The sequence below is a fragment of the Panulirus ornatus genome, chromosome 27 (genome assembly GCF_036320965.1).
Source record: "Panulirus ornatus isolate Po-2019 chromosome 27, ASM3632096v1, whole genome shotgun sequence".
NCBI lineage: Eukaryota > Metazoa > Arthropoda > Malacostraca > Decapoda > Palinuridae > Panulirus > Panulirus ornatus.
In genome coordinates, this window is record NC_092250.1 from 14,244,662 (window position 1) to 14,267,539 (window position 22,878).

General features: G+C 37.4%; 2 protein-coding genes across 3 annotated transcripts in view; one reads left to right on the forward strand and one right to left on the reverse strand.

Annotated features, from left to right (window-relative positions):
• Window positions 1-22,878, forward strand: part of LOC139757588 (thyrotropin-releasing hormone receptor-like) — an 833,567-nt gene that overhangs the window by 107,517 nt on the left and 703,172 nt on the right. The window lies entirely within an intron of this gene.
• The window catches only part of in (protein inturned), a 63,425-nt gene continuing 41,125 nt past the window's right edge, over window positions 579-22,878 (reverse strand). Inside the window, exons 17-23 of one of the 2 annotated variants that reach the window (XM_071678187.1) lie at window positions 21,058-21,159; window positions 18,758-18,855; window positions 14,814-15,037; window positions 12,884-12,963; window positions 10,182-10,410; window positions 8,111-8,253; window positions 579-6,678 (exon numbers count right to left, since the gene is read on the reverse strand). In XM_071678187.1, the coding sequence (XP_071534288.1) occupies window positions 6,567-6,678; window positions 8,111-8,253; window positions 10,182-10,410; window positions 12,884-12,963; window positions 14,814-15,037; window positions 18,758-18,855; window positions 21,058-21,159 (988 nt within the window). In that variant the 3' untranslated portion in view covers window positions 579-6,566. Of the gene's footprint in view, window positions 6,679-8,110; window positions 8,254-10,181; window positions 10,411-12,883; window positions 12,964-14,813; window positions 15,041-18,757; window positions 18,856-21,057; window positions 21,160-22,878 lie in introns of both variants that reach the window. The other variant, XM_071678186.1, reaches the window with a different exon arrangement.

Consider the following 22,878-nt stretch of genomic DNA (forward strand, 5'->3'; position numbering starts at 1 on the left):
ACATGGACATGTAATGGAGCAGATAGCTCTAGGACTCATGATGTTGTAACTGAGATACTTTAGTGGGGCTTGCGGTGTTATCATGTATTGCTAAACCCTACAGGAGATCTGGATTGTCCAAGAGGAAAAGACTTAATGTATCATGTCACAGAGTGAATTAAGAGAGGATGCATAATGCTTGGTCAGTCCAGTATTGAAAATATGTAGTAGTAGTAGTAGGGCAAAGGAAGAATTTGGGGATGACAGCCATAATTCTGGAAGGAGTAAGTAAGGGAATATAGTGCAGTAAGGATCCAAGAATGTATGATGTAGAGTAATGGAATAAACGAGGGAGTTACCTCATGTTTAGATACTGCTGAGACCATCCACCTACACTTACCCCACGGATAAATCCAAGGGGAATGAGGCATCAGAGCTATGGGTTGATAGAGTTAGATTACCACTACCTGCATCACTAATATGATTCCTTTGAAGAGACCAATCCTGGAAGCTCCATCCAAAGATTTATTTTGAAACTGATTTTAATCAATTTGTTTGCAAGTGTATCTTTTCTATTATAAGGTAAAAGGACATAGAAATGGGAATAATTTTTTTTATTATTAAGGACGGATTACATCTTTGTAATAAAGTATGGACACAGTAAACAGCCAGTCACCAAACCATCAGATCTAGGAGAGGAGGCTGTATACATGAGCACTAAAACCTTAACTGGTTAATAATCTATATTAAGATGAAATGTCAATAATGCCCATGTTGATCCTTTGGTGTGTTTCACCACTTCCTTTCCTGTTGAGAACTAATAGTCTAAAATGGGCTGAACCATACCTTAGTTTTGTTAATACATCAAACATCACAGGGCACTAGTTTCCATGTTAAAATTATTAAATTCTCACATGAGATTCTATAAACGTTTCACAACCATGGACATATTAGATAACTGTACTACTGGGAAGGCAAAAACCCATATATTTTCAAAGAAAACACACTTCCTGGCCTATATGACCATATACTGAGAGTATGTTGTCTAGGAATGTCTACTCGTTTGTGTGGTTATCTGAAGACCAACACACACACACACCCAGGCAAATGCAAAACAAGTGAGAGCAGGTGTTGATAAGGCTTTGGCAGGGAACAAGCTACATGATCTGTGCATGAAAGGGACAAAGGGTTGAGCACCATAGGGTTTACATTAAACCCAATCTATTACCTGAACATCATGTCAAAAAAACTGTCAAGAAAACAAATTGCATTTCGGTAATTGAAATTTGTAACACTGGAAACCCTTTAATGGGGCACCTGCTGTGCTCTGGAAGTTGGCCATCTCCACTCACCAGGACCACAGGTCATGAAGTGTGATGTGTGTTTGTCTGGGAAGGGTAATTGTTGGGCACTTGGGGATGAGGTAGTCAATACCTTCATGATGAAAGTAGCATCTTGAGTGAGATGCCTGCTGTGAGATGTTAAATCAAGGTTTGCAGTTAAGAAGAGATGGACAGAGTGTCCTCAGCAGACAGATGAAAGTGACATTTTTGTAAGGAAGATACAATTTTAGATGTGTGTATGTCTGGTGGGTATAATGGGGTTCAAGCCTGGGGTGGGGGAGCAGTGGTTTAGTATTTGTTCAATCATTTCAGTGAGAATACTTTTAATAATATGGTGCTCCCTGGGTTGGGGGCAATTTGTGAGTTCAGGTGGGTAACATGTAAGGCTGGGATGAGTTTTTTTGTTTCTAAATGACAATAAAGTGGCTTGGATAGGAAGGTGTTTATGTTATTCCAAAGAATTGGGCACTGGGGATGTAGAGGTGGGGTTGTATTGGAAATAATTTTGTTTTGTGCAGTTGATGAATGCTTGTGGTATGCAGTTTCATTATATTTGTTTTGGCAAGGATGGCTTACTAGGCAGGTGGAGAATAGTTTAGAGTGAAACAGATTTATTGTTTGTGCAGGATAGAGGAGGGATTCTTTTTCTTTTTTGAAAACAATTCCAGAAAATGCTTTAAAGGAATTTAGTTTTGTATGAACTTTGTACCAGTGTTTGCGATATAAGGAGTGAATGTCATATGTCTGCTGTATGTGATGTTTTGTATAGCTGGTGTTTGTTGAATGGGAGTGGATGATCATTCAGGGTGATGTGAGAAAGCAGGAAGGATTCATGTCTGTCAGAGTTTGAAAGGAATTCTTTGGTGAAGTAGACATTCTGTTTTGAGCAAGCCAGTGTTCTAACCATGTGATGTACTCTAGTGTTGCATATGTAGTGCTGGGGAGCTATGACACTTTTGAGGCTGTCTGCATATGAGAGGAAATTCCTGTGCTCTACAGGTGGGCACTTGAAAGTCATGTAAGAAGGTATCAAAGAAGGGTTGCAGAGAGAACAGCTCCCAAGGGATTCCACTGCAAAGCATGTTCTGGAAATGTAGCCTTTGTGGCAGCTGGCTATGGAGCTCACCAACACTTTTTTGTCATTTTTGTGGAGGGTGTTAAGTAAAATTTGTTTGAGGATATGTTGGGGAACAGTATCGAATGCTTTAATGATATTTTGCCACAAGCATGGTTCAGAAGGGGGATTGTAGCTGGTTGAACCCAACTAGAATATATTGTGTGAAATTTATATATAGTGTGGTAGTGTAAAGCCATGTTGCTCTAATTGATTTTGTTGTGAAATAGTTTTATGAAGAGTCTGGATATAGCTTGGAGTTTGGATGGTTTCAGGAGTGTTATTATGTTAGTAAATTTGCAGATGTAGAGGGTTTGAAAATGTCATTGATCACTTTTTTTATCTTTTATTACCATAAGTTTAAGACTTCTTTAATGGGGCTTCTTCAGCTCTAAGAATGACTTTTGAGTAGTGTTTCACAAGTGTGTGTGTATGCACTCTTTGGGAGATATGTTGTTGTGCTGGGTTAGCAGTGTTCATGTATGGGATACTGGCTGGAGTTTGGAGTGTGACCTTATTTCACCATTCACTAGAGGTCAGGAGCTGTTGGTATTTGTTTTTAAGTTATTAGGTTGGTGATAGTGTTGTTTAGTATTTTGATTGGTTCTGTTGTCTGTTATTGGCTTTGTCTAAGCATTTTTCAATGCTGCATTAGGTCTACAACTTTGCAGATGTTTGGGATAGAGTGCTTTCTATGTCTGTGTTGTACGCTTTTTGGTGTTAGTTAAGGGTATTGTTGAAATAAGGAATGGTCAAGGAACGGGAGACTGTCTATGATGAAGCCTTAGAGTTTGGATTGTGTGTATTGTAAAAATGCTGGCTAGTCTGCCTTTCTGTAGTTTCTGTATTTTCTTATGGTTGTGTGAATTGATTAAGTTAGGTGGTCTGTAATTAGAATGGAAAAGTGATCAGAGGAGAGTTCATGCAGTGTGTGCCAGGTGCATCTTGTGTGCACCTGACAGTGACAGTACCACAAACATAGTCATCTTTAGGTAAGCTATGTCAGTGATGACAGACTTTATCATTTGTTGATGTGCATCAAACCCAAAGAAGCTCACTCAACCCTGCTCTCATGTAGAATAAAGCCTCGAGTTGTCACCAGTTACTGAACCATGGACCCAAAACCATTTATTGCTAAGGACTATATTAGAATATGTACAACAAGTTTGGTGACAACATGTACATTATATACAGGTCTAATAGACAGTGCCTAGGAAAGGGCAACAAAAATAGTACTTAATATAAAAGAGCTGAGTTATAGGGAGAGGTAAGAAGCTTGATTACAACTTTCAGGTTTCATAATTATTTTGACAACACTGACATTGATCAATTGACATTGACATTGAGCAATTAGATGTTGTTGCAAGAAATAACCTTTAAACAATATACATGGTCCAGAAATTCTGATATAGTGTGAAAAAAGAATCCCTAATGAGGTGATAGACTAGCATTCAAGAGAGTAACAGGAAGCTCACAGAAGATATTTGCTTTCTGTTGGCTTAGTTGTTGGCTTGGTTCCATGCTAAATGAGCACAAATAGTGGGTGTAATGTTTATGACAGCTTTTGATAACAAAGGAAGAGATTCTTTCTTGCTCATATTTCATATGTAGGCACAGTGTTGGTGGTATATAACATGGATATATTTACAAATATTATACATTTACTCAAAAAATTCATTGGCTAGCAAATGTAGGGAAGATTTTGAATAGTCTCGGTTTTTATTGGAAACTCACTTATTGCATTCAAAGGCACATCAATGTTGGTGAATAAATGAACCTTTTACACTATTTACATGTAAGTGTGAGGAGATTGAGTAGCTGGAATGTATGGAGAGGATATTGGAATGTTTTTTTGAAAAATAATCCAAACCTTTACCTATCGTCCATTGCCTCAGGATTCCATAGGGAAAACAGACATGATTGTTACAAATTTTCTACCATAAATACAAATTCACTAGGGAATCTTCCCCTTCTTTTTTATATAATCCTTCATAAAAATCTCACATGGTCACTTATTTCTTCAAATATTTCATGTTATTCTTCACTTTTCTCACCAAATTATAACAGGTTATAAGCATTCCTCATAACAACTTGAGTCATCCAACAAGTTGCAAATTTTTAGCAAGGTCACTGTGTATACACAGCATTCAGATGGATGGCTTGCCCTTATAATTGTGGATGTTTCATTCCATGAAAACTCTTATTTCTAGTGAACTATATTCTTTCAGTTTTCTCATAATGTCCATTCATTCTTGTTGCTCTTGCTTCCTTTTAGCACACCTGTATTTCCTCCTGAAATGTTTCTTTGTTACCAGTTCCCAAAAATTAACCACTGCTACTTACTGTTCACTGTTCATGAGAGCTGGTTGCGTACGTGTCCTTACCATTATCTATGCCACATAATACTGTGTAAGCTACCACATCACAAGGTTACTGGGTGGTCATTGGCAGCTCCAGGGTGAGCCATTGTGATGTTTTGTTTATACATGGTGATGCATTGTAACTTTTTACCCTCTCATTTGTCTCCTGATGGCTATGACCTGTCTCCTTTTAAAAGGCAAATTCTCCATTTTACCTTAAACTCTCAAGATACTGGTATTTTCCCTCTTTTTTTATTTTTCCCTCTCTTTAACTTCATATTTCCATTAAGGCCTAGCTTCAGTGTAGACTTCTGTCCTTGACTTAAGCCTCCAACATAAAGAAAAGTACTTTAAAGACAAGCTGAAAAATAATCTGTCATTGTACATGCATATTCTTTTCCATGTTAGAATCAGTTTGAGAACAATACTTAATCTACAAAGGTAAATGCACCCAGCATTTGGTCGGTGTAGATTCATCTTGTGTGGATTTTATCTTGAATTTTTTTTGTTCTAACACTAAATACTGGCTTTCCATGGGTTGACATCACTGCTATGGTCTGCAGCACCCTGACCCACTCCAGATTTAAAGCATGGAGCCAGCTGAGCATTGCAGATGGTGCAGTGCATAATGGGAGCAGTACACCTCATTTGTTCACTAATTTGTTTATAAAGTGACAAAGTCTCTGTGTTTTTCTTTACATCACTGTACTCTGCTTGTATACTGGTACCACCTAAATGTACTTCCAGTAGGTTTACTTATTGAGATAGCCCAGCCAAAGAAGCCTGAATTTTCAACTTTGAAACCAACTTAAAAGTTAATTAAATGAACTGAGAGTGGTGAGTCTACCACTTTGGTAAAACTTACAAAATCATTTTATGTATATCTTTTTTTATTATTACCTCAGGACCAATTTCCATTGAAGAATCCTGATGTTACTGCAAACTTTACTGAAAGCTCCTGCAGCCTAAACTGCTCTACTTCCTTTGTAGTGAAAAGTACTTTGGCAAGACTATACTCCTAATGATACAGCCTCCCAAAAGTGACTTTTCACACATAGTTTAACCTCTTGTAGACTGAGCCCTGTAACACCATCAACGAATCAAATTTGCATACAATCAAGAGGACAGAAAAGATTAAAGGTGCAATGGCCCAGTCAACCCTAGTTGCTACCAAGAGAACATCAAGGGTGAGGAAGCTACTGTTGGAGAGCATATTGGAGGTATGGTGGAATATCACAAGCAAACAGGGATTGGCTCGAGCCACATATGAGTGAAGGCAATGAAATTGTAAAAACTTATTACAGGAACAAGAAGAGAGCCTTTCAACTACTGAGATTTCTTTGGCTAGTGAGAGATAGTGTAAAAAGTTCAAGAAGTGTCAAGAATTTTTTAAAAATCCAATAAGTGTCAGAATCTTTTAAAAATTCAAGAAGAGCTAGAAATTCCACATCACACTGAAAGGTAAAGATACCTATAGTGACCATTCTGTTGCAACTGCATTCTCAGAAGAGCTTAAAGCATTTGTTGTAGCTGATTGATATAAAGCCTGCATTTTGTAAACAGGATTGGGTACATTGGATCTTTGAAGGATCTCAACCATACCCACCTTTTACTGAGTAAAATGATGTTCTGTTTTCAATGTTTCACATTGTACAGCCATTCCCTGGATCAGTATTCTGAATCCATGTAATTATGATGGATACCTAAATATTAGGAAATATGTTTACTTGTTCTCCAGTCCTTTGTTACTAAACACTTGTTATTATCCTCTCAAATGATGCATCCTAGTGATACTCTGAAGGCCAATTCAAGGATATTCTGAGGTATGGATTCATGATAACACACATACACCTCCCGCTGGTAAGGTGCAACAAGTAGACGCCTGGAATTAAAATCAAAATATGCTTTAGAACACCACAGAATATGCATTCTGTTCAAAAGTACAATATTTGATACAGTATAGCTCAGGTACCAACATATAAGACAACTGTTTGTGTCAAGGAGACATTATTTATGAGAGATAAATCTGCATTGTAGTTTTTGATCTTTACATGCAAAATATGACATGTTTTAATTTCTCAACCGTGGATCTCAATCTTCATCTCATAAAAAGTACAATAAGATAAACTAATGTGTTAACTGCTTTATACTTGTGACAGCCTCACCAGCATGCAAAATTTTCTGGACCCCTTTTCATCTAAATCTATGTCGTTCTTCATCTTCAAGGACTTCAGTATACCTATCATGCCCTTGAATATATTCTGCTAAGTACGCTAAAATTACTTAATTTTCTATACATAATTCTTTTGGTAATCTATCCTACTGTACTTTATTATGGGTTACTTCCTGACCTATGATCCCTTCTAGTAAGACTCTTTCAGCGCTCCGATAGCTAGCCACATCAACTAGATGGGAAACACAAGTCAAGGAGAGTGATATTGTTGATTGCCTTCTTTGTTGGGGTTAGTGTTGGATAATTGAGAGGCAGGTGTTCAGTGTCCTCACTGTAGGGCAAAAGGGGTCCTGTGATATGATGAGTCATCTTTGTAATGTTGAAGAGATAGGTGGTGTCATAAGCAGGCAAGTAATAGTAAATTGAGCTGGTAATTTCTGATATGCATATTTATGGCTGATTAGAGTTACGACTAGGTTCAGGTGGGGCATTGGTTGGTGCTTGTTGAATAATGACAGTGAAAAAAATGTTTTGCCAATTTTGTGATTATTAGGAGGGAAAGTCTACTAGTAACAGTATAGATTGCTGAAGTGTGAGGCAGGGGTGAGGTTTTTATTTCTTCACAGGGTTGGGAGTTAGCTATGAAGAGAATTAGTTGCTGAGCATGCTGAGATAGGATTACACTGGAAATATTTATGCTTGACAGGTGTTGAATATTTGTAGTTTCTCTGCAACTAGTGGTTGTTCTGCATGCATCTTACTACCTCTACCTGCATACAGAGGAAACAGTACTGCCTATGTCTGATAATGAGGCACACATCCACTTCTTCAAGCTGTAATGCACACTGCCCAGACTTTACTTAACTACAGCCTCAGTTCCACTTTAAACCATTTTGCTCCTCACCCCATCACATGCCTTTTTTTCTATCATTGTTCTTCTCACTTCAAGCTATATATCATCTGTCTTTCATCTCAACTTTTAAGGCTGCCTCATATTACAGTGCAAACAGATTTTGCTGCACTCAGTAGTACAGAGTTGAACTATGTTATGTACATTTAAATTTCAGTCATCAAACTATTTTGTATACAAGGAATTTCAATATGAATACAAAATATAAGAATCTGCTCTTGTTTTACTCACCCAACTACCCAGTAAGAGAAAGACTGTGTTCTTCGTTTCCCTGTGTTGCCTCCATCCAAGCTGGGTGGTGTATATGTGAACAAAACACCATGTTCCTTGACTCCATTAAGTGCTGAACTTCCAGTGTAGTTTCCACTGGGTTCCTATGATAATAATCATTACTGAAAAAAGGTGATTTTTGAAAGGAAAACTTTTCTACAAGCTATTAGAGATTCTCTAAGATCCCATGGGGTTAGATACCTCTAATCCTCTGCCATAAGGTTAGATTTATTCCCTCATCCATCTCTCTCTCTCTCTCTCTCTCTCTCTCTCTCTCTCTCTCTCTCTCTCTCTCTCTCTCTCTCTCTCTCTCACTTCTCTCTCTCTCTCTCTCTCTCCTTCCTCATGTCTCTGCCCCCAGAGAGGAACAGTTTTCCATTCTTCAAAAGTTGCCTTTCTCTCCAGTAATAGTCTTTCCCATGAGCTAATAGAGGTTAGAAAAGGTTAAAGAAAGATTTATTAACCAACTGAAAACCACAACAAAATAGTAACATTAAAGGCACCCTGTTGCACAAAAGCAAACATTTGCCTCAAAGGTGGCAAGCCCAGGTCTAGGGTAAGGTAACATTTAACTTTAGGCTTGAGGAATGACAAAGATATCATGTTAACCCAGTCACTGTGGCTGGGGCATATATTCCCTAATTCATTTTCCTCTTCTGCATTTTGGGCAGGCTCTCCCCTACTTATGACCTATGCAACTTAGGACCATTTGTATATGCAACTGGGAAAAAAATATAGATTAAGAACTAGAAATAGTGAAATATGAATTAAAGGATCTTAAATAAAAGGTAAAAAGGAACTTTATTATATTATCATTATACTTTGTCAATGTCTCCCGTGTTAGCGAGGTAGTGCACTTCTGCTTCCATGGCTCCATCTGCTGCCAAATCCACTCCCAGATATCTGAAACACTTCACTTCCTCCAGTTTTTCTCCATTCAAACTTACCTCCAAACTGACTTGTCCCTCAACCTACTGTACCTAATAACCTTGCTCTTATTCACATTTACTCTCAGCTCTCTTCTTTCACACACTTTACCAAACTCAGTCACCAGCTTCTGCAGTTTCTCACACGAATCAGTCACCAGCACTGTATCATCAGCGAACAACAACTGACTCACTTCCCAAGCTCTCTCATCCACAACAGACTGCATACTTGCCCCTCTTTCCAAAACTCTTGCATTCACCTCCCTAACAACCCCATCCATAAACAAATTAAACAACCATGGAGACATCACACACCCCTGCCGCAAACCTACATTCACTGAGAACCAATCACTGTCCTCTCTTCCTACATGTACACATGCCTTACATCCTCGATAAAAACTTTTCACTGCTTCTAACAACTTGCCTCCCACACCATATATTCTTAATACCTTCCACAGAGCATCTCTATCAACTCTGTCATATGCCTTCTCCAGATCCATAAATGCTACATAAAAATCCATTTGCTTTTCTGAGTATTCTTACATACATTCTTCAAAGCAAACACCTGATCCACACATCCTCTACTACTTCTGAAACCACACTGCTCTTCCCCAATCTGATGCTCTGTACATGCCTTCACCCTCTCAATCAATACCCTCCCATATAATTTCCCAGGAATACTCAACATACTTACACCTCTGTAATTTGAGCACTCGCTTTTATCCCCTTTGCCTTTGTACAATAAATATATATATATATGTTAATGGGATGGCCTTGATTAGGGCCTCAGCCTGTGCTGTCTCAGTTAACATTAGAAAACCAAAATTTGCCAATCATATCCTTCCTTATGAATGTTGAGCTACCAATTAGATATGTAATAACTATTTATCAATACTGTAAATTCTTATGCTATCAACAAGGAGCTATTATGAAAGTACCTGTCCCTATTATCAGTAACTGCATAAGATACTCAAAATTCTTCAAAAAGAAATAATGTCTCCATCTATGTTATAAGAATATCGGAATATGCTACATCCATTGCTGAACACAGAAAATATGAGACAAAAAACACAGGGACCTTCATTCAACTAGGTTTAAACACCAACCTTCCCTCTCGCTGCAGCATGAAGCACATGGTGAATATGAGCACATGTAGATCTGAAGCTCTGCAAAACCTGTACATGAAACGGTGGTGGAGGCTGTGATGGAGAGGCAGAGACTGGGGATGCCGCTGGAGATGTTGCCATGTTGGAAGGCTGGGACTGAATCAGGATCCCTTCGCCAACTTCAAGTTGTACTATGTGGAACAGTACACTATCCTTTCCACATGTAACTCTACAAAGTAAACACACTTTATGCTTACATAGTTATGAAGAGTAGATGCTTATATTGTACAAGGAGTATCATTTTCTGGAACAGAATCTTTTAAGTACAGTATACAATAAAACATGGAGCAATGATAAGTCTAAATACATCATAGTTACATCCTGATTTATTTCATTAACATTCCAGTCTATTAATCATCATTTTTATTTTTTTTTTTTTTTTTTTTTTTTTTTGCCGCTGTCTCCCGCGTTTGCGAAGTAGCGCAAGGAAACAGACGAAAGAAATGGCCCAACCCACCCCCATACACATGTATATACATACACACGTCCACACACGCAAATATACATACCTATACATCTCAATGTACACATATATATACACACACAGACACATACATATATACCCATGCACACAATTCACACTGTCTGCCTTTATTCATTCCCATCATCACCTCACCACACATGGAATACCATCCCCCTCCCCCCTCATGTGTGCAGGGTAGCGCTAGGAAAGGACAACAAAGGCCTCATTCGTTCACACTCAGTCTCTAGCTGTCATGCAATAATGCCCGAAACCACAGCTCCCTTTCCACATCCAGGCCCCACAAAGCTTTCCATGGTTTACCCCAGACGCTTCACATGCCCTGATTCAATCCACTGACAGCACGTCAACCTCGGTATACCACATCGATCCAATTCACTCTATTCCTTGCCCGCCTTTCACCCTCCTGCATGTTCAGGCCCCGATCACTCAAAATCTTTTTCACTCCATCTTTCAACCTCCAATTTGGTCTCCCTCTTCTCCTCGTTCCCTCCACCTCCGACACATATATCCTCTTGGTCAATCTTTCCTCACTCATTCTCTCCATGTGCCCAAACCATTTCAAAACACCCTCTTCTGCTCTCTCAACCACGCTCTTTTTATTTCCACACATCTCTCTTACCCTTACATTACTTACTCGATCAAACCACCTCACACCACACATTGTCCTCAAACATCTCATTTCCAGCACATCCACCCTCCTGCGCACAACTCTATCCATAGCCCACGCCTCGCAACCATACAACATTGTTGGAACCACTATTCCTTCAAACATACCCATTTTTGCTTTCCGAGATAATGTTCTCGACTTCCACACATTCTTCAAGGCTCCCAGGATTTTCGCCCCCTCCCCCACCCTATGATTCACTTCCGCTTCCATGGTTCCATCTGCTGCCAGATCCACTCCCAGATATCTAAAACACTTTACTTCCTCCAGTTTTTCTCCATTCAAACTTACCTCCCAATTGACTTGACCCTCAAACCTACTGTACCTAATAACCTTGCTCTTATTCACATTTACTCTTAACTTTCTTCTCTCACACACTTTACCAAACTCAGTCACCAGCTTCTGCAGTTTCTCACATGAATCAGCCACCAGCGCTGTATCATCAGCGAACAACAACTGACTCACTTCCCAAGCTCTCTCATCCACAACAGACTTCATTCTTGCCCCTTTTTATTTTTATTTGTATTTCATTTTATCAGTCTTTCTTTGTTGTCTTAAATTCCAATCAAGTAAAAAAAAAAAATATATATTAAAACTTCATGAACATTAAAACTTCATGAAACAAGTTAATCAAGATGTATTTAGATAACCAATTGCATATAATGAGACTTTGAAAAGTAAAAAGAATTTCTGAATGGTGGATTACTTGAGAATGACAGCATTCGAAAGTCTTCTTAAGGAGAGGGAAAAAACAGAAAAATTTGGCATACAAGATTTCACTCTACCTTGGATCAGACAAAATTTACAGGAACAGGTCAAGGAAATAAAAGGTTAGGTGAAGACAGTTTGGGTGAACAAATTAATAACAGAATAAGATGGAAAATGAAACACAGTAGTGACTCAAGTTTAAGATATGAACTGTACCCAGAACATCCCTATGAAAAATTTTCTCATTTCATGAGGCATAGTCTAAATCAAAATGTTTGTAAAGCTTCCTTTGATATGAAATAGCAAAACTTCATGACAGTTACTAAATATGAAGAGACATCTGTCTAAACTGCCACATTGCTGTCTATCGTCCCATCACTTTCGCTTCTTCGATCTTGAAAATCATGAATTGGCACTACATAACACTCACTCACTTAAATGCTTAGAACTGATTTTCCTTCTAACAGCTTTAGTGCAAGGTCTCCTGTGGATGTTCTTTCCTCTGTGAACCATCCTTGCTTCTCCTTCCTTGGGAATTTTGATAATTATTTTCATATCATGGAATTCGACATTTCTAAGATATGACTTGGTGTAACATGTCTTTTTGTTTAATTCAATAAACTGCTTTACTCTGTCTTTTCCAATTACGGATTCTATTAGTGAGGTCAGGTATCAGAAACAGAATTATCTGAACTCATAGGTGAAATAAACTTTCAGACATGAAGGCACTGGATAATGAAATGGAGAGTAAATGCTATATAAATAATGAATTTGAATTGTACTGACCTTATGGGTGAGATGGGCTGTCTGTGAAGTGGGCCCTTTAAATCCAAATCATATTGGTGAAGGCCTCGACTTTCAGTCGGCTGAAATAGAGAAAGACCTGAGTTACTTAAATCTATAGGAAGCTACCATTACTTTTAATCATTGTTTTTCTAACATTACTAAAGATCTTAGAATAAAAGGGTGAGTGTAATGTGTTTGCTAAATGCCTGAAAGAGTACCTTGCATGCACAAAACTATTACAGTAGAGGAAGACTGATGGGACATCATACATTATTTTAGTTCTAATCTGTTTTCTATGTCTACTACTTCCACTTGAGTGCTTTTCCTTTTATCGATCTTTCCTCTTTTTCTCTATAATTTTCTCTTTATGAATACTTAGATGAAATCATAAGTCTTTCCAGATATTTCATCTAATTTGCAGGGCATTGGGCCCATAATATAAAAGGTAAAAGGAAAAAGTTTGTTGAAATGTATGCTGAAAGGAAACTGTGATCATGGGCTAAAAAGGAGTTGCATTCAAAAGCAGATTTGTATGAGTGACAGATATGAACCTGCCTTTAGCCTGACAGTTGTATACACTATTACATTCATTCTTTCCCTCGTTTCCTTCATGACAGACACAATATTCATCAGCAGTAGATGTGATTATAGAAAAGCAACACCAGAGGAGTCTGGTCTCATCCCATTGTACATCTGTACTAGAGTATGATTTTTTATTTCTTGTCAGCTAAGAAAACTTAGCATACTTTTCAGTAGCCTATTCATCTGGTGAGAGCATCAAGCATCTTAGTGTAGTGAATGCCATGATGCAACTTATATTCATGCAGCAATCCAGCTGTTCAGTTGCATGGCCTCACTAATTTCTATTTCCTGTTGAAACTGCTTGACCTTTTCACTTAGAAGTGGTCCAGAAATAGCAATAAATTTTCCAACATTGTTTAAACCATATTTACTCAACATGCCTATGAGGGGTGGCTGATCTAGCCTCATGCAAACTGAAATATGTTTAGTGCTGCTGTTGTTAGTCACTTTGTTTTAAGTTTTAACAGCCTTTCAGACTCCTTCTTGATATCTGCACCATAAGTCTCAGTCAGGTGATGCAACAACACAGCTTTATTCAATTTTGCAAGATCTCCTCTATCTGCATAATAATAGACAGTATACTTCCTCTCTGCAACAGTACATTCAGTTCTATCAATAGGATGCCTTTAGATAGCATTTGAATTTAAGAGCAAACTATGCAGAAATGTCACACAAATCACTAAAAGAAGCATGGAGCTTTCCTGTCACACAATCAGAAAACAATGACTAAGAAACAACATGGGATAAAACAGCACATGAAAACAGAGCAACCATATCTGGAAACTCGTGTTTTAAGTTGACAGTAATATTGAATGTGCTGGACCTTGGAGTCTGGGAGCAGAAAGTATTGAGAACACAAATTATCAATATTTTACCTCCACCTACAATCTGCATCACTTGCACAAATAAAAGGGATACAGCTCCAACATCTCTGAAGGCCTAAAATGAGGGTCGTTATGTGAATACAAATGACATATAAAACCCCTGGTCTGCTGGTCTGTTCTGCACATGTGAAAGCAGGCTAGCAGTAAGAGTTTCCAAGTTAGAGTGCCACCCCATTACAGTGTCATCATTGTCAGAGGACTGAGCAGGTTAATGTATGGTTGTTGACTCTCTTTGAACTAGCATTAGCTGCCCTCATAATTATCATGGCAGTCAAAAAGGGTGAAACCTTACCTATATGCCCAATCTTTGGAGAAAAACAAGTGCTCTATCACAGGACTCTGTCCAGAGATGAGATATACTGTTTTTCATAAGCCCATTTTTTCAGAATACCTTCCTTAGATCTTCTGTAGAATAAGCTGAGTAATGTATGGTAAAGTATATATATATATATATATATATTTACTTTAAATATCCTCCAGTCAGATTCTGACTCATCATCTCCTTCCTCTTCCTCTTCTAATGCCAAGGATGAGTCTCGAGAGCTGTGAGTGAAAGAGTCTTCACTGGTCTCCCCAAGGCTTCCTTCACACTCGCATCCAGTATGATCATGTACATGCAACCTTGACTCTGGCAGTGGTGAGGACTTTTGCTTCAGGATTGAAGGAACATCTGGTAACTTGAGACCTCCTGCTTGGAAGAAAGTCGCATATAGTCAGTATTCTCTCTGATATCGAAAATTTATATTCAATCTTGTTATAATGAAATATCAGTGATACTAGGAAACTTCTCTGAGCATATTGCAATGATGTTAACCAGAATATTAACCTGATGCTTCTAATTATTCATTTCCAAAGAATATCATGAAAAGTTTTCTGTACACTAAATCTGAGTCATAAGTTTATTTAACACTATCAATCAGTTTTGTTATTTCTCTCAAAAAGAGTTGTTTCAACTTGTATCTTACTTTTAGGCAGCATGTAGATTCACACTAGCACTTTCCCTGTATCATACCCACACATTTTTATCTAACCACTATGCTTCATTAATCAATAAATGTTAGATGACTTGTATCGTCTTTTAAAAACATTACTACCAATCCTTTACAGATTTACTTACATATAATCATCTTTTCTTTTTCCATATTCCAAGAAAAGTAATCAATGAAAAATCTTTCTGAAACATTTTGGCTACTGATTATTACCTTCACATTACAGATGCAATGACATGGATTAAAATGTCCACTAAAATTTTTGGCATTCTGGTTTGGTTTGATTATTAAACAAGTAAAGAACTTATGTCATTATATCTGCATATCTGCAAAATAAGAATGAGTGAAATAAATTAGTGCTGATGCTATATAAAGAAACGAAGGAAAAAAGTTGTAAGAATATAATACAGGATATAGAAATGATAATTATGAATATGAAGAAAGGTGTGATGTGATACACATAAAGTGCATCAGACCACAAACTGATACTGGAGAAACAGTTTTCCAGACTGAGTATAGAGTTATCCCCAAAGGAGAGCCAAAATGTACCTGGCTCTTTCCAGGTTAACACTTTATAAAGAAAAAAGGAAAGTGGGAGAGAGGGAAAGAAAGAAAATAAGAGTACCCGCTTTATAAATACCTGTGATTAGGTTTTTAACACAAGTTCCTTAATTCTCTTCACATTTTGACATGTATAAATCAAAATTCATCTTCCTGTTGTTCTTTCTAGTTTCAAAGGCTCAAGTTCTTTCAATATTCCATATCAGTTCATTTGTTCCATGCTATTAATTTTACTTCAAGAGTGTTTCTGAATTCTCTCTTACACAGTAGTTTCTGCATTTTCAATTGAACACATAACTGCACTGAACTTTGTCTACTATATGCTCTGATGTCTCCGGTACAGTGTCCAAACTTCAACAATTCCCATAATTAAGCACTTGTGAGGGTAATGGTGCTCAGTAAAATGAAGCTTGATTGTGAACTTACCACACTATTGTTGGGGCACTGCACAGATACTTAGGCTTCATCACAGTCCAAAGTTTACTGTGCTCTAAATTGCTTACTGTAGCTTATTACATGAAGCAGGAGGACTTTGCACAAAATGTTTCAGAGGCCATCAATGCCTTATTCACACCTCGGTATAGCAACTCCAACTATTGTACCATGCCTCTTGCTTGATGCTCCTGTGTCTGAGCTGAGTTTTGATGATCAAAAGCATTCACTCCAGCTCCTATGATGGATAAAGTGAATAACCTGCCTCCTAACTCTCCTAAGACATCAACCTAATTGCAGCAAAGTGATATTCGTCTACTTACCTTTAACCTCAAGTGGGGCTCGATGCAACTCCAACACTTGTAATTTTGTGTAATCATTACCTCTTCCTAATTTAGTCAACATTTACATTTTGGGATTGGGTTCAAGAAAAAGTAAATCCACATTATACGTTTTGGAACTGGAAAGAACTGTAACAGGTAAAAGGCAGTGAACAAAACTGAAAGCGAGAGCTAGGAATTTATACTGAAGAAGACTGTTGCAACTAGTTGAGAAGAGCAATTTCCTTGCTCTTGTTTTTAGCTTTGTTGCTACCTTTTACCCATTTACCACTATGGATAACAGCCTACAACTGTAGCCTTCTAGAGAAAGAAACTGCACAGGTTGCTATGATTCATTTGATCCAATTTTAGGTCCCCTTGGCTGTATAAATGCTCATGATCCAGCAAAATCCCTAATTCAGAAATTGCTTAACCTCAAGGTATATTTCAGGGTATATTCACTGACGTTTCAGCATTAGTTTTCTATCTCTTTAGGGAAGGTTCTCATTACGAATCAATTACTCCTTAAGAAATTAAGTGTTTCCTTGTGGTTTTCAAATTCAAGCATTTCACTAATGACAATTCTCAGATCTTTTTTTCTTTACTCTGTCTCTCTTCCTCTAGCAACCTTGTAAAGTGTCACCTAAATACTAAAAATTGTCCATACTTGTTTAAACTTTTCTTCACTGAAATGGTTCTTTACTTGCAGATAATTTTCATTGATCTCCTTTCTTCAGGTCCTATGATGTCATCTGTAAAACTCCAAGATACACTTTCTTCTAACTCTCTGTCTATGTCTGACACCAAAATATTGAACTGTTAAATAGTACTGAAGCAGTTACCTTGCTTGAGATACACTTGATAAAACATCAGACATAGTTCTGTTTGACACTATTCTGAATTTTTAGTATCAAATCCTACGACAAAATTAAGAAATGTCAGGTTTTGCAAACTGAAAAGTAATTCCTCTCGAAGTTGGTATCCCATGAGCATGAGGTGTTCTTTAGGATTCTGAATGGAGCACTCCTGAAATAAATTCCTTTGCTTGGTTTCCTCTTTATCAGTTCAGAATCAGCTAACTGTACTTCATTTACCTTTCCATGCCTAGACACAAAGTCTACCTTCATGATTCTCCAGGTTTTAACTCAATTCTCTCCTTCAACTAAATAGTTTCACATACTTCATAATCAGTTCTTAATTCGGTCTGATTACCAGTGAAAAATATTGTTACATTAATTTGATACACCTTCCCAAACCACACAATTTCCATATTTTCTGCACTCAATGTAAAATTCCTTTTACCTATCAAATCTGAACATACTGAAACTTCTGTGGACATTTAATAGCAAGGCACCATGATAAACATATGATAATGGTGTCAGCATACTTTACTCTTAATCATAATTTTCCTTTGCCTAAAATTTCGATCACATTTCATATTCAAATATACAGCTTGTTTACAGTTTTATATTTGAATTTTATCAGTACCCACTCGGCTGACACCATGAAATTGAGAACCTATGCTGAAGAATAAATCTCTCTGTAATGTCCAAACTATGAGACTGCCACATTTCAGGTTTGGAAATGCAATGTCCCACTGTAGTGTTGGACTGAATGGGCATTTCATATAGATGACACCTAATTTGATAGGAATGATGCAACCATTTGTCTTTCCAGAACAAACAGATTCAGTAATAACAGAATATTTATTTTGTTGAGTGTTGAGGAAGATGGAATGAGAGCTACAGGGGGGTTGGGAGGGATGACAGGGGCTGTTACTGAGGGAGGCACAAAGCAGGTAATTGGTGGACAAGTTGTGCTCAATATATTTAGATCTGAACTCAACATGTACACAAGATGGTGGAGGGCAGTGGCGCATGGATGGTGATCCAGTCTTTAGGGACAGATTTTTGGATTACCCACACTTAATTATTGGGATTATTTTGTATCATTTCTAATGAGAATGGAATCTTCTAATTTTCATTGCTCAATTGATGACTGGTTAAAAAGGGAATACACCAAAATTTTGCTCTATCTTGTTTTTAGAACAGATTAACTAGATTATGAAGAAGTAAGAAGTAATGCATTTCATTCTATAAATTTTACCTTCGGTAATCTCAGTTTTGTCTTTTGATTTTTTGCTTGGTGTTCCTTTACCAAACTTGTCATCAGCAGAGAGAGTTTCAATACCACCACTGCTTAAGCTGCAAGAAGAAATATTTATTAATGTTTAAGCTAAGAAGGTAGTGTAAAAGTGGACTTTTCCATTGCATTCACAATAAATTTGGATAAGCACTCTCAGCCATTTTGCTTAAGAGCTGAAATGAATGGTTTTCCATAAAAAGCAACATATGTATTTCGGTTAATAGATTACATAACCCTAAGACCTCTCTTAGGGGGCTTCCACAGCCTTAAGAATGCACCACAATCACTCACAAGGAAAGAAGGAATTCTTTGGAATGATAAGTTCTTTGACAATATTTTATTCCTTTTTGTCCCCTGACAATGATATAGCCTCACCAAAGGTGACCTTATACCCATGGCATAACCACATCTTCCATGCCTTTTCACTTCCCTCATCACCTTTACACAGTGACACAAGATATCTGAATGTTTGGGAGAGGTTAAACAGCAACATCATTCATTCCATATTTTGAGCAGTGTTTAATAATACCATGAAAAATTGATATTTATTACTGTACCAGTACATCAGAAAAGGAATAAGAAATTCAAACAGTTTTTTTTCTGGAAACATCTTCATGACATATTGAATGAGTTTATGTAATCATGTTTTCAGCTGATACTCAATATATCAAAATTGTAGTGAACAAAAATAACAAATTATGGCACAGATAGTAAATAACTAATCCCATGAGTAAGGTTAAATGTTGGTGGTTGTGTTGGGGTTGATTAGGGAGAGCCACAACCACTTCCTTCCACCCTCTCTTCTTCCTCAGATATAAGGCATTTGGATACAAGATCCCTTGAGTAGATGGTATTGACTAAAATATCTTAATGAAGGGGGATAATTTGTCATTGATTAGTTAGTTAGAACGTTTACTGTATGTATGGATTATGCTGAGGTGCCTATGGATTGGAAGAATGCTTGTATAGCACTGCTGTATAAGGGGGTATAAATATGAATGTTTGGATTACAGAGGTATATGTGTGTCGAGTATACCTGGTGTGTTGTATGGAAGAGTGGCAACTGAGAGGATGGTGGCATGCACATAGCATTAGACTAAAGTAGAGGAATATTGTTTTAGGACTGGTAGTGGATTTGTGGACCAGCTATGTGTTTTGAGGAATTTGCTTGAGATGTATTTAAGTAATGGAAGGATTTGTATGTGGCATTAATGGATATGGAAAAAGCATATGTTAGGGTTGCTAGAGATGCTATGGAAAGCTTTATGAATATCTGGTGTGGAAGGAAAGCTGTTACAAGCAGTGAGGAACTTTCATCAATAGACTAAATCATGTTTGCAAGAAGGCAGAGAGAAAGTGAGTGGTATCAGATGGAGGAGGCTCTGCAACAGAGGTGTGTGATCTCAGTGTGATTCTTTAATCTGTTTATGGGTGGGATGGTGAGGGAGGTGAATGCAAGTGTTTTCAGGAGATGGGTAGGTCTGCATTCTCTCAGGTGGGGGAGGGGATTAGAAGGTGGATAAATTACTGTTTGTTGATGATATGAAGCTGCAGGAGATTTGAATGAGAAACTGAAAAAAGCTGGTTCCTGAGTTTAGGAGAGTCTGTGAGAGGAAAAAGTTGAGTAAATGTGAATACAAGCATGGTTATTAGGTTTAGCACCTAATAGAGATAGATTATTGGGTGTGTGTGTTTGAATGAAAAAAAACTTGGAAGAAGAGAATTGTTTTAGAGTCCTGATAGTGGACATGGTAGTAAATGAAACCATGAGAGCTGAATTAAGTCACAGGGTGGATAAGGAGGCAAAGATCCCAGTCACAGAGTAATGTGTGAAAAGAGAAGCCAATATTTGGGAGAGCAAAGATGAACTTGGTTGAAGGTATAATAGTCCTAATAGTGTTGTATGAGTGTGAGGCTTGGGCCCTAGATGAGAATATACATAAGGGGATGAATGTGTTAGAAATTAAATGTTTAAGGACAATATGTAGTGTGAGGATTGATCAAGAGGTGTGGTAATAAGAAGAGCTGAAAAGGATGTGCTGAAATGCTTTGGATACTTGGAGATAATGAGTAAGGAGAGGTTGACAAACGGTATCTGTGTCAGAAGTGGAGGGGACAAGGGGAAAGGGGAGAGTGGATGTGAGTGAATGAAGCTATTTCTTCATCTGTTTCTGGTGCCACCTAGCCAATGCTGGAAAAGGTAAACAAATATGACAATATGTAAATGATATAATCAGCAATTACATGAAAACAAAACTAACCTTTCTTCACATACTGTGTTGATATGCAGAGCATGTAGCTGATAGAGTGAGGCCTCAGCCTGGTCCACAAGAAATGGATCTGGCCCAGCCCCTTCATCTAATCTGTGACAATAAAACCAAATTAGCACCAACTAAGTCCATCAGAACTTTCTAACATTATTTAAAATCAACCCATATATGTTTAGAAGCTTCATTAGGTCTGAATGAAAATTACTTTTTATTATCAGAAGTGTAATTTTCAAATGAATGAAAAATATATTTCTGTCTATCAACGGGTATGCAGATGAAAGTATCTTCAGTAACTATGAAAGCAAGTTATATTCATAAACTACATTAAAATATTAGAAGATTCCTATATATTATCTTTTCATAAAGGATGTTACTTCTTCTCATGACAAGAGAGGCACATCCATTAGGGGAGAGAGAAATGTGAAAAAATGATGAATATATGAAAATGGAGGTCATAGATGCATGGAAAAGGAAAATTAGTTATTTTAGATTTACACAAAACAAAGCTAAAAGGTGGTGACACCTTTGAATGGAATGGAGTAAAATGCATGAAATCAGCCTTAAAGATGATACAAAAATTTTAGTCAAGAGAAGGCATGGTATTGTTAATAAGTAGCTTGAAAATATTCTTAAATGCAGGTGTATCAGCTCAAGATTATTAGCAGCAAAATAATAATCTGGTGGTCTCTTACTGTGAGACTGAGCTCAGGGATAACTCAAAATATCAGTGTAAGTTAAGAAAAATTCTGAGCATGTGCAGGTGTGGTGTGTGGCAGGAGCAGGTGTGGGAAGAATATCTAGGGTTTACCAGCTTACTGGTATTGACTAAACTTATATGTGTGCGTCATGGGATGTTAGATTTAGGGAAAAAAGAGAACAAAATTTTAAATATAAAAAAGTTAAGCTCTGCTTGGCTGGATGAATCCATTGTGTTATGTGGCCCAACACTGATAGGTAAATGATTCACTGAGCTACCTTTTTGTGAGTTTGAGAATGTCTGTAATAACTGTTACATATGTGCCATGGAATGATGAAGAGAAAATTAATGTTGCCTTTACAAGAGAACTTAATAGAGCCAAAGAAGATGTAAATTCAGGGGAGAGACCGAGTGTGATGGGTGGCATGGAAAGGCCAGGGAAAAGTGGAAGGAGTGTTAAGTGGGTATGGGTTATCAGGTGTAAATAATATTAGTGAATGACAATGTGAACAGTGTGAAATCAGCTAGTAAGATAATTGCAGATATATACTTTGGTCAAAAAGATATTGATTGGTTCATATTTTACAAACACAGGGAAGACAGGGTATATGAAAGAATGACTGATTCTTTCCTGGTGAGATGGTATATGATGCTTAGTGTGTATGATGTGTGGTTTAGGAGAAAGTTGACAGGGGCTTTGTCATATCACATGGCAGTATTGTAAAATTTGAATAAGCCCTTTACTGTACACAATTGGTTACTAAAAATGTGAAAAAAAGAGAGAATAAGAGTAAAGAAGTTGAGATGTTTAAGTTTGAAACTTCACTTCCATGAAACGTTAAAGGAAAAACTGAGAGGACCAAAGACTTTGCAAATGAGATTAAAGTACTGTAAAGTCAGATCATGAAATGATTATTAAAGGCTGGTATGAAAATGAGCAGCACTGCATGTATAGGCTGTAGAAAGAGATACATTAGTATGGAATGAAGACTTCAGAAAGTCTGTGGAGGAGAAAAAGTGTTTGGAAGGAAAATCTGATTCTGAAAGAAGAAATGAATGGTAGGCAAAGAGTGCAGAATATAAATCCCTGAATAGAAATATCAAAAGGATGGTAT